General features: G+C 49.3%; 1 protein-coding gene across 7 annotated transcripts in view; it reads left to right on the forward strand.

Annotated features, from left to right (window-relative positions):
• The window catches only part of PAN2 (poly(A) specific ribonuclease subunit PAN2), a 65,676-nt gene that overhangs the window by 44,923 nt on the left and 5,916 nt on the right, over nt 1-14,837 (forward strand). For all 7 annotated transcript variants that reach the window (XM_053296850.1, XM_053296855.1, XM_053296853.1 and 4 more), the window contains 6 exons: nt 462-552; nt 3,233-3,390; nt 3,523-3,666; nt 11,813-11,992; nt 13,877-13,970; nt 14,444-14,641. In XM_053296850.1, the coding sequence (XP_053152825.1) occupies nt 462-552; nt 3,233-3,390; nt 3,523-3,666; nt 11,813-11,992; nt 13,877-13,970; nt 14,444-14,641 (865 nt within the window). The remainder of the gene's footprint in view (nt 1-461; nt 553-3,232; nt 3,391-3,522; nt 3,667-11,812; nt 11,993-13,876; nt 13,971-14,443; nt 14,642-14,837) is intronic.

Raw genomic sequence — 14,837 nt, forward strand, 5'->3', positions numbered from 1 at the left:
TCCAGAAAACAAATGTCCCTAAAAGGAAGTCTAATCCATAGGCCCTCAGTTGCTGGTCTGGCCTAACCTGCAGCTGCCCTGCTAATTATGCTGCCGTGTAGTCTGGATGTAGGCTTAGGCACATCTTCATAACTATTTAGTACAGTTTTTATTTGCACCAGCCTATGAGGTCCACATTGCAATGTGCATCCATACTGTACCTTTCTTTGTGTCTGTGCTCAAGCCCAGGGAATTCTGCATCCGCTCAGAGTGATGCTATTCTAGATCTATTCTAGATGCCATTCTAGCTCTGGGTGATGCTATTCTAAATAGTAGTATCTTTCTGAGGCAGAGCAGTCTTCTGTGCTTCCACTTGGCTCATTTTGACTGCAGAACTATACACAGCTGAAATGTCTGTAGTGCTCCTGTTCTTGTTTCTGTTTTTGGTCTTGTTTATTTGGTATTTGCTGTTGGATTTGCAGTGTGAGGCCGTGCAGTTCGACATGAGCTGGAAAGTGCCTGCGATCCTTTATTATGTGCGGAGGAATCTCCACACCAAGTACAACTTAACCAGTGAGTGTGTTTGTGTGTGTGTGCGCGCGTGCATGCATTTAGCTACATGGGAGAAGCTACAGCAGAGCTTTGGGGAGATGCTGCTTGGGAGAACCAGATTCAGTCATACTGTGCCACAGACTCCCTGGGGTTGAACCTTCTCTCTCCCTCCCCCAAGAAGACTCGGGGTATCTAAAAGTATTGGGTGTGGAAATCATTGTGATAGGCCACCTAGTTCTCTCATACAAGATGTGGAATGACACTGCCTGCGTTCCATTGTGCAGTGACATCACCCTTGCAAGCAGTATGGCAGATATTTGTTGAGATTGAGCCTAAAGGCGGATTCATGCACAACCACCTGTAGGTACTTACCAAGTAGGTATAGGAGGAACTGGAGATCGTGGGGAGTTTGAACACCACTGAGCATGATGTCTGGATCTGCCCAAGTCTAGTTCCCAGTGCTGGTTACTCATTTCCACCTTACTTTGTATTGACTTCAAGCCCATTTCTACAACTGAGATTTGAAGTTGGCTTGACAAAGTTGGTAAAAACTAAGGTTGAAGTAGGTAACCAAAATCAGGAACTGGACTTGGGCAGGCTCATATGTCATGCCTGTGTTGTCTGATTCTTCCCGTGTGTATTTGGCAAATACTTATAGAAAGTTGTGTGAGCCTGCCCTAAATGAGCACTTTAGATCAGATAGGGCCAGCTGCCTGCTAGGTGAACTAGGCAGTTGGCTAGAGTGCCAAGTGAGGAGGGTTGCTGACAGCCTGGATCATGCACCCCATATGTGTGGGCACACGCACCTCCCATTGTTGTTCCCCATCCTTGTTGCCCACCCTGCCAGCCTGTCATGGCAAATTATGAAGTTGTGTTGCACAGCAACATCATTAGAATGCTCCATGGCAGTCCGGCTGCCCAGAAGCAGCCAGCAGTGGCAGGAGCAGCAGGTGGAGGCAGCGAGGAGAGCAAGTGGGCGCCCACCTGCCCATTTGCTCTCCTCGCTGCCTACGCCTGCCGCTTCTGCTGCCTGCCCACTGTGGCACATTATAATGATGCTGCCGATTCGTGTTGTGACATCATCATAACATGCCACAGCAGGCCGGCTACGGCAGGAGTGGCAGGCAGAGACAGGCGACAGGGACCATCCGCCCATCTGTTTGCTTGCCCACCAGAAGGCACTCACCCTAAGCGGGTGAAGGGAGCAAGGGGATCAAAGCCAGGCTTTGCCTGGGGTCCCCCAGTCCTTGGGCCAGCCCTGTTTTCACAATTGGCATTGTGTGTGGGATGGCATTTGCTAAGCTGGCTCATGAAGTATCCAGCTCTTTGATATCAGTCTGTTTCTTACGTCCTTCTATGGTTATTAATCTGCATGATCCATTGTTTGCAGATTTGACACTCATTCTGATCGTTATCATCACTTGCTTCATTCTAATCTTTCAAGTGGCCAAGGAGGATAACATGGTTTTCTGTCCTGCTTATAATATTCTATGTACTGGAAAATGATGTTCATGTTGAATGAGCCCACTTCCTTCACTCGTCCTCAGAGCTCCCCTGCTCCCACTCATTGACGTCTGCTTCTGCAACCTCCCTATTTGCCAAATGTTGAGGCCTGACTCGTGTCAGGCAGGAAACTCCAATGAGACACCCCCTTTCAATAGTATTTCACTGTTATGGGAAATAGTAGCCCTGCCTTCCTTCACAAGCATGGGTGTGCAGATAAATAGTGTTGCTGTTAAGTAATCATATGCCCTAGAGATTGAGGGGATAAGCACTGATTACATTTTGCAAGCACATCATCCTCAGTCAAGGAAGTGAAACATGCTGACTTGTCGTCATGAGAAGATAGTAAGGGCTGTTGGCTTAGAGAGCAAGAGCCATCGTGATGGGGATGAAAGTAGCTTGTTTCAGATTAATCTCCTTGGTAGTATAAGTTACAGTAGATTTGCAGACTCCTAGAACTACACTGCAAAATAGAAGTCAGCAGTATACGGGCTGAAATTGGACATTCTGGGAAGCAGCTGTATAATTGCTTCATGGTATGCCTCCAAGTCCTGCTATTTCAGTATGTGCAGAGGTTTACCACATGACTACTGGCTGAGTCTTGGGAGCATTTGCAGTGGAACTGTAACACTTTAACATGTTTTGAAAAATCAGAATATGAATTGATGTCATTGCACATCTGAGCTAGACTCAGTGTACCACTGAACCTCATTTTTGGCATGATCCGACTATCGTGTAAATTGGTCCTCAATGTGATCAACTTCTGTGTTGAGAGGGAGGGATCTAGCCTGCAAGGGATATGGCCTTTACAGGAAAATTAAGCATTGTAAATACTGTGAGTCCTCTCGCTCAGTCATCCCAATAGTATCAGCAGATCTTCCCATCAAGATTCCATATTGCTGCAGACGGTGCAGTGCAGATTGGATGGCCTTTTAAGGGAGATGGTACGGAGTGTTTTCTTCACTCAGTGCTCATAGACCCTCACATAGCTCTAAGTGACCAACCTTTCCCTAGCTGCTGAGAGCTTTTAGAAATCAGGTGTGATTTGTATATAGAAGGAGCTTGTATCTGTGAAACCACCTTTCCTGGATCATCGCAATCTAAGGTGGGATTCCACTGTTTTCTCCCTCAGACTGTAATCTCAAAAGGCATCCTTCATCTGTGAACCAGCTGACCAAATTTCTCTTCCATCTTTAAGTTAAGAACCCGATTGAAGCCAACGTACTGCTTGCTGAGGCCTCCCTTGCTCGCAAACAACGCAAATGTCATGCCACCTTCATCCCGCTGATGCTGAATGAGATGCCACAGGCCGGGGAACTAGTGGGGCTGGATGCCGAGTTTGTCACCCTCAATGAGGTAGGCACTGGATTGAAGAGAGATGAGGGGCTTGTGAGATTCTTGGTCTGGGCTCCTTTGTCTGTATGCCTTTTAGGCAAATGGTGTCTAGCCACATGGAAGACATCTATTCCCTCTCAAAATCTGCAATAGGAGGAGGCCGAGCTTCGCAGTGATGGAACCAAGTCCACCATCAAGCCCAGCCAAATGTCAGTGGCCAGGATCACATGTGTAAGGGGACAAGGTCCCAATGAGGGTGTTCCCTTCATCGATGACTACATCTCCACACAAGAACAGGTATGTAGTCATCCCTGAGAGATTCTGGGCAAGCTCTATTGTACTTTACTTTAATCCTACCCTTCCTCTAAGGATCTGAGTGGTGTGGTTCCACTGAGTGGTATGGTATGATCATGAGTGGTACGGTACCATCAGCTGGTATGGGTCTCTTGTTCTCTTCTCCTCCCTCCTCATTTTATTCTCACAGCAACCCTGTGAGCTAAGTTCTGCTGAGAGAAATGTGACTGGCTCAGAGTCACCCACTGAGCTTCATGGTTGAGTGGGGATTTGAACATGAGTCCCTCTGGTCCTAGTCACACTAATCACTACACCACACTGACTTCTACACTTTTGAGGTGAGCAGTAATATTTGGCTTAGACAAGTTGTCCCCCAGCTCTTTTTCATTTCAGAAGGTTTATGGGACTGGAAGTGCCCCTCTTTTTTCCCTTTGCTAGCCCTGCCCCTGCCTACAGTCTTGGTTGGCTAACAGAAGGAATTTGTTCTCTTCATTCTCTAGGTTCCCTAATTGTCCAAAGGGGATGGAGAGAATTAAGGGATCTGGGAGGAAATCAGAAGATGTAATGAGTCATTTCGGAGCCAATCTCAGTTAACATGGCACCTAGTTCAGCACTTTGAAATCTCGAGGGTGTGTGTATAAGCTATAGTTCAGAAAAGGAGAGAGGTGAAGCTGTTGTTATATACCTTTTCCAACTCAGTGTCTTATATTATTAAAAAATAGTGATTTACCAAAGGCTACTGAGTGAACAGGAACTTGAACCTACATCCGGCCCTGTCCACTGCTCTATGCTGGCTCTGCTTCCCTTGCTGTTTGTTTGAGTGGGCCTCTCTCTGGAAAGAACACAGTGCAGCAGAAACCTTGCTTTCTTAATAGTGCCAGGAATGTATTGTGTAGTCCTTCTTACTGGCTCAGAAGACAGGGCTGGTCTGTTAATCATCTTCCAAATGGATGCTTTGGTAGGACCACAACTCCACAGTAACCAGTGGAGAGGGTCATCTTGGACTCCAGATGGCCTCTTATCTTGGGAAACTTGAATTCACAAGCAGGAAGTGGCTCAATCTTGCTCAGTGGAGGAGGGGGCATCCTGAGAGACAGTAGGCAGCTCCTCACATCTGCGTCACTAGGCAGGGTCCTTCCCTTTGAAGTGTTTTCCTCTAGTTTATGCCCTTCTCTCACTGATTAAGCATGCTGCCTTGTGCTTCTCCAGAGCCATTGAGGCCTTCTTCACAGCTTCTTTCCCTCTCCATAATCATTTTAACTAGGCAGCTAACTAGCTAGTCCGGTAGATGGGAAAAGCCCTCTCAGGACTCTTCTCAGAAATAAGTGAAAGGGTGGCGTGGAATCTAATTCTAGCCAGGAGGCTGCAGAGAACTGCACAGAACTCTCTGGTTTTCTAGCATGGACATGTTACAGACGCCTTTCTGCAGGGAGAGACTCTTTTTCCAAGTACAAACATGGGATAAATTACCATACTACTTGGCCCTCCCTGGCTGGCTCCTGCCTTGCCTAATTGGAAGGATGCATGGGATGTCCCAGTAATTAGCATAATTGGATCCCAGGAGTGTCCTCCTTTGTCCTCCTCCTCGCCCCCCACTTCTCTTTCTCTCTCTCTTAAAATAAAATCTCCAGTAGAGCCCTTTTCTCAGCTGCTGGGGAAACATGGGTTATCCTCCCTGCGTGCTCCAGAGGGCAGGGCAATCAATTAGGCAGAGCCTTTAAGAGGCAGGAGAGGAGAGCCCCTCCCAGTTCAGTTTGTCTTGCTAGCTTCGGAGAAGGTCATTTTTCAGCCAGCTTCCAGCTCTCCCTTTCTAAGGCTTTTTCCATTCCCTTTTTAACCTACTTTCTGCTTGCTTCTTCACAACTCAGAGCCCTCCTCTTCTTTTCTCTGCAAAAAGTAACAACAACAAAACCCCTCTTTTTCTCCTCTGTTTTTTGTTCTCCCTGCCTTCCATTCTCCCCCTCTCCTCTCTTCCTCTATGGAGCCCCAGAGAACTGGCATCATCCACGTCTTGATGCCCAAAGGCAAGAAGCAAGTACCTCTGCACAGTAAGCAGCTCCATGCTGCATGAGTGCATTCCTCAGCCTCGGGCCCACCGTAGCCCATGCTGTCCACGCCAGAGCTGGCGGGGGCAGGGCACATCCGGAGCCTCAGCAGGGCACAACGAAGAATCGGCAGCCTTGGTCACCTGCATGAAGAAGCGTTATCGCCCCTTATCCCCCCACCCCACCCCAACCTGTCAAAGAGCCTGATGTCCTGCTGGAGGACGACACCCCTGGGATTCCCTTGGGCCAGGGGATCCTCTACAGGGCTAGAGAGCCTGCCCCCACCCCCACAGGTCCGAACGGGCAGGAAACACTGCAGCCAGGTAGGACCACTCCACTCTCTTCCGAAGTGCTCCTTCCACCACCAGCAACTCAGAGCCAGCATGGCCTACTGGGCCTAGAGACACAGCAGAGCCCCTTACACAGCCTCCTCCACCTCCTGCATCCCCCAGAGGCAACAAAGCCCTGAAGATTCCTCTTCCGACCATCCCAGCCCTCTCTGAGAGCAGTGGCACTGATGGAGCTCTAGGCCCGGCAAATCCAGCTCCCCAGGATCCAGTGAGTCCAGGACCATCTGGTCCTCTGCACTCCACTCCTCCTGTCCTTCCCAGAGGCCCTTGCGTGCTCCCCTCCAACCTGGCACCCTACTCCCTCCCTGAGGATATGCCCATAGCATGCAGACTTGGTTTGTGGAGGCTATTCCTTCCTTCCTAGAACAGTTCACGCCCAAACAGCCTGTTAAGAAACAGCGCAGGCACAGGGATGAGTCGCACTTTCCCTCCTCAGCCCCTCCCTCATCCTCCTCTGACTCTTCTGAAACTCCTCCTAAAAACCCCCAAAGAGTCACAAGCTTAAAAGATCTGGGAAACACAAAAGGGCCAAAAGGTCTAGAAAACAGTCAATGCATAAGCATAAGAGAGCGCCTAATCATTCATCTGCTATCACAGATTACAACTCCCCAGACCCCTATCCTGGGCAACCAGTGGGCCCTATGGGGCCCATCAAACCCCATGGCCCTCAAGACCCCCTAGGTGGTACCCCTATCGTCCCTGGTAATAACTCAGACTCAAAGGAAGAAGAAGAAGAGTGGTCAGACGGCCAGCAGGTGGAGCCCTCTACACAGTTACGTAGACTCTTGCCAGGGAGCTTTCCAGAACAGCCGCTCAGCAGCATCAAAATGCTTCTGTTCAGGCAAATCACATTCAAAACGTAAACAGCAAAGTGCCCAGCAGGGGGAGCAGTCTCGCGAAAACTAACAACCCCCCAAAACCGCAACCTTTTAATGCCGGATATTCGACGTTACAGCACTATATCTCAGCGATTAAATTCGAAACAAAGCATTGGAGATATGAACGGCACCCTGCTGTCAGTGTTGGGACTGTGGTGTCACAACGCAGGAAGTGCGGAAGCACACTTCAGAGATACGTGGTAACCCCATTGCAGGGTCTAATCTGGAAAGCACCCAGCTGATGACTTCTCCCAGTTGTTGCTTAAGGCCCTTCACACCCTGGGCTTACAGTCAGGCATGCCAAAAGATACCACTGCTCCTTTCAGAGAATCTCTGGTGCTACCCACTTCTTCATCCAATGATCCTCTGTTCCCTTTCCCTGAAACTTCTCTGAGGTGGTGAAACAAAGTGGCAGGCTCCTTCCTTGCAGAAAAAGACTGCCTCCATTATGTCTAAACAGTATGGTTTTGTTCCTTCAGCAGCAGCCTTGTTCCAAACACCCCCGGTTGATGCCCACGTTGCCTCTGTGTCCTATGGGGCAATCCTTACCAGAGATGGTGAGTCCTCCCTGAAGGACCCTACTGAGAAGAAGCTAGAGTCCCAGCTCAGGAAAAACACAGGTGCCATCTCTGTTCGCATTAGAGCCTCAGCTGCAGCATCCATCATATCCAGAGCAGCCCTTCTTTGGTCTGATGACCTTCTGCAGACTCACCTCCAGATCCACCAAAACAGAGGCAGGCTCTCCTCAGAATCCAGAAGGCCCAAGCATTCATTACTGATGCTACCTTGGATTCTGTTCGATTCGCTGCCCTCGCCACAGCAACCAACATCGTAGCCAGATGAACCTAGTGACTCAAACATTGGCAGGTGGACTCCACCTCTCGGGCAAATTTGGTGATGGTCCCCTTCACTGCTTCAGAGTTGTTCAGTGATGAGGCCCTGCAAGAGATCCTGTCGAAACCAAGGACAAGAAGAAGGCCCTTCCGTCTTCCTCCTGTAAAGACGATAGGCGTACCCCATGCAAGCCTTTTCATTCCTTTGTTCCTTTCATCCAGATTTCAAACCCAGGGACTGAGACACCAGACAATCCCCAACCCCAGTGGAACAGACCACATTTCAACCCCAGAAACAAACCTCCCAAGCAGCAGTTCAGACACAACAGCAGAAACTCCGTCAGGCCTCCTGACTCACCACCCCAGCACTTAGGGGGTCGCCTGTCTCACATTTGGGAGGCCTCCATTTCAGACAGATGGGTCCTGGACACCATCCAGCACGGTTGCAAGATAGAGTTAACAGCCCATCCCAGGGACTGCTTCCTGCCAACATCCCGATCCAGGTACCCACAAAACCAAGGAGCCCTGCTGGCAGCGATTCAACACCTCCTCAGCATCTCCGCAATTGAAAAAGTTCCAGCGGGGCAAGAGGGATGGGGCACTTACTCCATCCTGTTTACCGTGAAGAGAAGGAAGTTCCACATGGAAACTATCTGCTCAATTTCAGAAGCATTGCATCACGGGGACTACTTGGCCTCCGTGGACCTCACAGAAGCCTACCTTCACGTCCCCATACATCCAGAACACCGTCACCTCCTACAACGATCTTCACTACCAGTATGCAGCCCTCCCCTTCAGTCTCTCCTCAGCCTCTCAGATTTTCATGAAGGCCCTGGCCCCACTGGTGGCTCTCATGTGCCTACAGAAGATCCAAATTTTTGCCTATTTGGACAATCACTATTTGGACAGCCACCCTCACGAGTCACAGCCGAGAGGGACCTCAACTCAACACTCTTGATTCTTTCCTCACACAGTTTGCTTGTAAACATGGTCAAAAGCAACCTAGTTCCCTCCAACCAAATTCTACACCTGGAAGTCCTCATAGACACCTTGAAGAACCACTTATCCTTCCCCAGGATTGGATAGATAAACTACAGTCACTTATCTACCAGATGCTGTCTCACAGGTTGTCTACCAGATGCTGTCTCACAGTGCTCACCCTGGCCCAGCTCCAGGGACTCGCGGTTTCCTCCCTGGAAGTGGTCCCCTGGGCACATTTCCACCTCCATCCTCTGCAGTGGCTTCTCTTTCCTCACCAGACGTCTATTGCCCAAAGGCAACATATCAGACTGGAGCTTACCCCATCAGTCAAAGATTCCTTGCTCTGGTGGCTTCAGGTGTCTCATCTGACCAAGGGCTGTCAATTCCTGGATGCGCCCTGTACCATCATCATAATAGATGCCAGCCTATTGGGTTGGGGAGCGCAGTGCCACTACTATTCAGCCCAGGGAAAATGGTCACCACAGGCAGCCAGACACAGCATAAACTGGCTGGAGCTTCAGGTCATATGCCTGGCACTCTTAGCACTCCAGGACAGTATACTGTACCATCACATCCTCATTCAAATGGACAATACTATGGCCAAAGCTCATGTGAACCACCAGGAGGGGACCCACTCCAAGTCTTTGCACGATGAAGCAGTTCTACTCCTGTCATAGGCAGAGACGCATGTCATATCTCTTCTAGCCCACCGTAGGAGATCTTTGGTTCCTGCTCACAATTCCAGATCATCTCAGCCAGGGCCCAGTGGTTCACCACTATCCAGCGTGGTTCAAGCTTGCTGCCTGGCAACTGAGTGCTACCTCCTGAAGCGGCATGATTATGCCCCCAAAGTCATGGACATTATCCTAGCATCCAGAAGGGCCTCAACCAACTGGATTTACCAGACCACTTGGAGGACCTTCCTCTGCTAGCACAGACTATCACCAGAAAGCTGTGGAATCTCCCAGTTTCTCCACTTTCTACAAGATGGACTGGACAAGGGGCTCAAGGCGAATACAATCAAGAGATATGCAGCTGCCTTGGTCACCCTTCTAGCCCCATCCATGGGGGAAAGCGTCTAGTCTCACCCTCACCGCCCGCATTTTCTCCGAGGTGCTACATTATCTTCTCCTCCAATAGTCGACAGGTTCCCCTCCTGGAACCTCTACAAGGTGCTCTGGGTCCTGCATGTGCCTCTTTTCGAGCTCATAAAATCTATTATTCTACGCGTGCTCTCCTTCAAACTCATCTTCCTTGTTGTCACTACATCTGCAAGGAGGATTTCAGAGCTCTCCTCCAATCCCCAATTCTGCATTTTTTTCTCAAGACTCCATTTATTTGATCCTCAATCCATCCACCCTACCGAAGGTCGCATCAGTTCCACAGATCCCAAGATGTGGTCCTTCCTTCTGTCCCTGGCCAGCAGTGGCATAAGCTTGACATGCACCAATGTTTGAAGACCTAACTTTCCAGGACGCCTGCTTTTCGTTCAACAGTGTCTCTTTTTGTTTCCTTCCTTCCGGCCAGCATGGGTCAACAAGTGTCATCTGCAACTCCGTCTTACTGCATCAAGGCATGCATCACCCTGGTATACAAAGTCCAACACCTGCTGCCACCCTTGAGGGTCACTGCTCACTCTACTCACTCTGCAGCCACATCAGCAGCCTTTCCCACCAATGCTCCCCTGGATGAAATCTGCAGAGCTGCTACGTGGTCCTCAACTTCCACGTTCATGAGACACTACAAATTGGACCTCTTCAACTCATCCAAGGCCGCATTTGGCAGACATGTCCTACAACAGGTCCTTCCGCCCCAGTAGCTGGGGACTGTCCCACCCGGGGTCTTCAGCTGTGGCATGTCCTACATGGGATATCCTCAACCAGCAGCCGAGAAGGGAGCATTGGTCACTCACTGTGAAGGCTTCTTCTGGTTGCTGGTGTTGAGGACATCTCAACCCATCCTTGGGCATCCATGGCTACTGGTAAGTGTTTTCTTCTACTCCTTTTCCCCAACCTGTAATGTTTTTCTATGTTTGGGTTTTTTCTTCTTTCTTCCACTTACCTTTCTAGAAGCTCGGCTTGACTAAACAGAACTGGGAGGTAGTAGTGTGCATGGTTTTGGTCCGGCGCCATTGGAATGACCTCCGGACCGGTCCGGAAGTCTGGCGGTTCAGATGGGCGGGGGACTGTAACTTTAAGCAGTGGGGTGGTAGTACTTACCACCCCCCGCCGCTCTTCCCCCTCCAGCGCTGGTCCTTTGAAAAATCTTCTTGGGGCGGCAGAGTTCCTCCCTGCCACCCCTGCCCCCGTCGTTGTTCCTTAAGGTGCAAAAGAGACGAGCGCTAGCGGCGCGCATGTGCCCTGCGCGGCACATGCACTCTTCTCTGACGCTGCCGCGCGCACCGCATGCGGCATGCACGTGGTAACGTCAGAGACGAGCGCACGCGTCGCTAGCGCTCGTCTCTTTTGCACCTTAAGGAACAACGATGGGGGCAGGGGCAGGGGCGGAAGGGAGGAACTCTGCTGCCCCAAGAAGATTTTTCAAAGGACCAGCGCCGGAGGGGGAAGAGAGGCGGGGGGTGGTAAGTACTACCCCCCCCCGCTTAAAGTTACAGTCCCCCCGTGCCGGACCGGGGGGGACTCCAGACCATGCACACCCCTACTGGGAGGGGCTATCTGCTCCTGCCTCTTAAAGGCTCTGCCTAATTGATTGTCCTACCCTCTGGAGTGTGCAGGGAAGTTAGCCCGCATCAGATGTCCTCAACACCAGCAGGCAGAAGAAGCTTTCATGGTGAGTGACCAATGCTCCTTTCTGAATACAGCTGATTGAACTTTATAGTCTTGATTTCTTTCCTATGATTTGTGTCAGGGTAGTTTTAGTAGGCTTACATTTCCAGACTGGAGGAGAACTCTCTGGGACTCCTGCTTCCTGAAGTGGAAGGGAGGAGTAGGTCATCTCTTTTATGTCCCCCTCCACTGAGCAAGAGCGAGCCTTCATTTGAAATCCAATGTTTCTTTTTTTTTCTCCACCACATGATGATCATCCTTTCTTTACTCTTGTAGGTGGTGGATTACCTTACGCAGTACTCGGGAATAAAGCCAGGGGATCTGGATGCTAAAATTTCCTCTAAACACCTTACCACCCTCAAGTCTACCTATCTGAAACTGCGCTTCCTTATTGATGTTGGGGTCAAGTTTGTGGGCCACGGACTGCAAAAAGACTTCCGGGTCATCAACATCATGGTGACTGCCTTTTTTAAAAAAACATGACATATGTCTCTCCTCCACAGGCTGAATGGTAAAGTTTGAGCTAGTGCTTTTGTTTGCTTATAAAGGAGGTGATAACATGGCACAACTGATTGTGAGTGGAGGGTGTTGAAAGAATAAATTTACGAGAGAATGGATGTGGCAAGGAGGAAGGCTCTGGGATACTGGATCCATGTTTGTGAATGTTTAAGGTCATGGTAATTATGAATAATTCAGTAGCATGGCAGTTTATGTGAACAATGAGATTGTATTGTAGGAAGGAGGGGGAATTGTATATAAACAATACAGTCCCTTCAAAAGAATGTGTTACATTCCCATGATGCTTGTATTTCATTTATATTCCCATTACTTGATCTTTTAGTTATAGCCTTGCTAACATGGGGCAGGATCCAGACAAAGTTAACCATGGCTAAATCCCCTTGGCTGATCTCCTGACTACATTATTTAACGGAAGTCCTGTTGGAATTAAGTGATACTGTTGGGTAGCTTAGTCTGGGTGTCAGCCATTGAAATTTATGGGACTTAATTTAATCGTATTTCATTGATTTTTAGTGGTGCTTAGTGATGGCTAACCTAGTCTGGATCCTGCCCAGGATTTATATTCTATTCTGTTTCAATTCATTATGATTTTTAAAAATTATTTATTTAATTTGTTCAATGCCTACATGTTTTCTTAAGTACTTTTAAAAAGCATAACAGGCCAAAGTCCTTGCCCGCAAAGGGCTTAAACTTTTGAAATAAACTATATACGAAAGTAATAGGAAGGGGGAGGGAACAAAAATTGCAAACAAGCACGCATCTACAATCTTTTCAACTAATTCCACCCACCTGAAAACGTAGACCAGTAGTTTCCGAATCGAGTTGGGAACCATGGGGTTCCTCAGAAGCTTATCAGGAACTCCTCAAAGAAGAGCTCATGAGTGTCGAACAAGCTTTCCCCAAAAAGTCAGATTGCCCACCACTGCCGACTTTCCCTTGCAAAGACATAGCTGAGGAGAGTACTGCTTGTAATGAGGTGACACTCTCTGTTCATATGGGGCAATGCCAAGACCCAGCAGGTCTGGCCTGTGCCCCCCACGGGATGGAGAAGGTGTCCCAGAATCCTCCCTCTGCAAAATAGGCAGGCAGCCAATGTGGGAAGGGTTCCTTGCAGGGAGATGGTTTGAAAACCACTGAAGTGGTTACCTATGAATACACATGCCAAAATAAAATCAGTGAATATTTAAAGGTGCCGCAGCACTTGTCTGGCACACCTTTGGGGCCATAGAAGCAGTTCCTAGCAGCATCTGTGCTTCTGGAAAAGAATAGCAATAGCAATATGAATGAGCCCCTGGTGGCGCAGTGGTAAAACTGCCGCCCTGTAACCAGAAGGTTACAAGTTCGATCCTGACCAGGGGCTCAAGGTTGACTCAGCCTTCCATCCTTCCGAGGTCGGTAAAATGAGTACCCAGAATGTTGGGGGCAATATGCTAAATCATTGTAAACCGCTTAGAGAGCTCCGGCTATAGAGCGGTATATAAATGTAAGTGCTATTGCTATTGCTGTTGCTAATAGCACTTACATTTATATACCACTCTATAGCCGGAGCTCTCTAAGCGGTTTACAATGATTTTAGCATATTGCCCCCAACATTCTGGGTACTCATTTTACCGACCTCAGAAGGATGGAAGGCTGAGTCAACCTTGAGCCCCTTGTCAGGATCGAACTTGCAACCTTCTGGTTACAGGGCGGCAGTTTTACCACTGCACCACCAGGGGCTCTGAAAGTCAAAGGCTCTGTTTAACTGAGGGCCTGTAAAGTCCTCAGGACTCTGTGTATGTGTTCATGTGCTGCCAGCACTGACTATGTCTGCCCCTACAGGTGCCCAAGGACCAAGTCATTGACACTGTCTACTTGTTCCACATGCCCAGGAAGAGGATGATCTCCCTGCGCTTCCTTGCCTGGTACTTTCTTGGTCAGTACAGACATTCTGCTGTCAGAATCAAACAGAACCCTGCCTCCCAGTCAGTCTGACCTCCCTGGGTTAGAGAATAAAACAGCCCCCAGGGATTCCTTCAGATACAGTTGGCTTTGCATCTGCCTCCTAAGGTCCAGTTCTTCCTGGGTCCCATCCCTTGTTACTCCTCAAGCCCAGTGCAGTAGTAGGCAATTTTGATGTGCAGAGCTGAACTGGAGAACATCAGCAAAGCTGTGAGTAGGGGAGAGCTTAACGTTGGATTAGTACCAGGGTCTGAAGGCTGGGCTTTTTTCCAGCCTTTGATAGCATGAGGATGTGGGGTGGCGGCGGGGGGGGGGGGATACCTTGCTCTAGCCAAGAGCCCTTTGTACTGGAGTAGACATTTTTCCTGCTTCCTGCAATAAGGGATGGTGTGGAAGTAGACAAGGCAATATCTGCCCGATGCAGAATTTCGTCCTGGTTTCCCGTAGATCTGAAGATCCAAGGAGAGACTCACGACAGCATTGAAGATGCGCGCACAGCCCTCCAGCTGTACAGGAAGTACATGGAGCTGAGCCATGGTGGCTTGGAACCTGAGGAGTTCCGCAAGGTGCTGAAGGGCCTCTACGAGAAAGGAAGAAAGATAGACTGGAAAGTGCCCGAATCTGATGGTCAGAGCAGCCCCAAGAGTAAGGATCAGCCTTTCCGCGTGCTGAGAGCTGGTACTGTGTAAATGTCCCCTTGTGTGTGCAGATGTCTCCCTCCCCCATATGTGTGAGAGGACCCCCTAGGTTTGTGTCTTTCCGTGTGCTTTTTCCGTGTGTGTGTGTGTGTGATTGAGTTTAGCCGCAGTCACATCCCTGTTTTTGTGCCTGTAAGTGTGTT

This window comes from Hemicordylus capensis, chromosome 2, assembly GCF_027244095.1.
Source record: "Hemicordylus capensis ecotype Gifberg chromosome 2, rHemCap1.1.pri, whole genome shotgun sequence".
NCBI lineage: Eukaryota > Metazoa > Chordata > Lepidosauria > Squamata > Cordylidae > Hemicordylus > Hemicordylus capensis.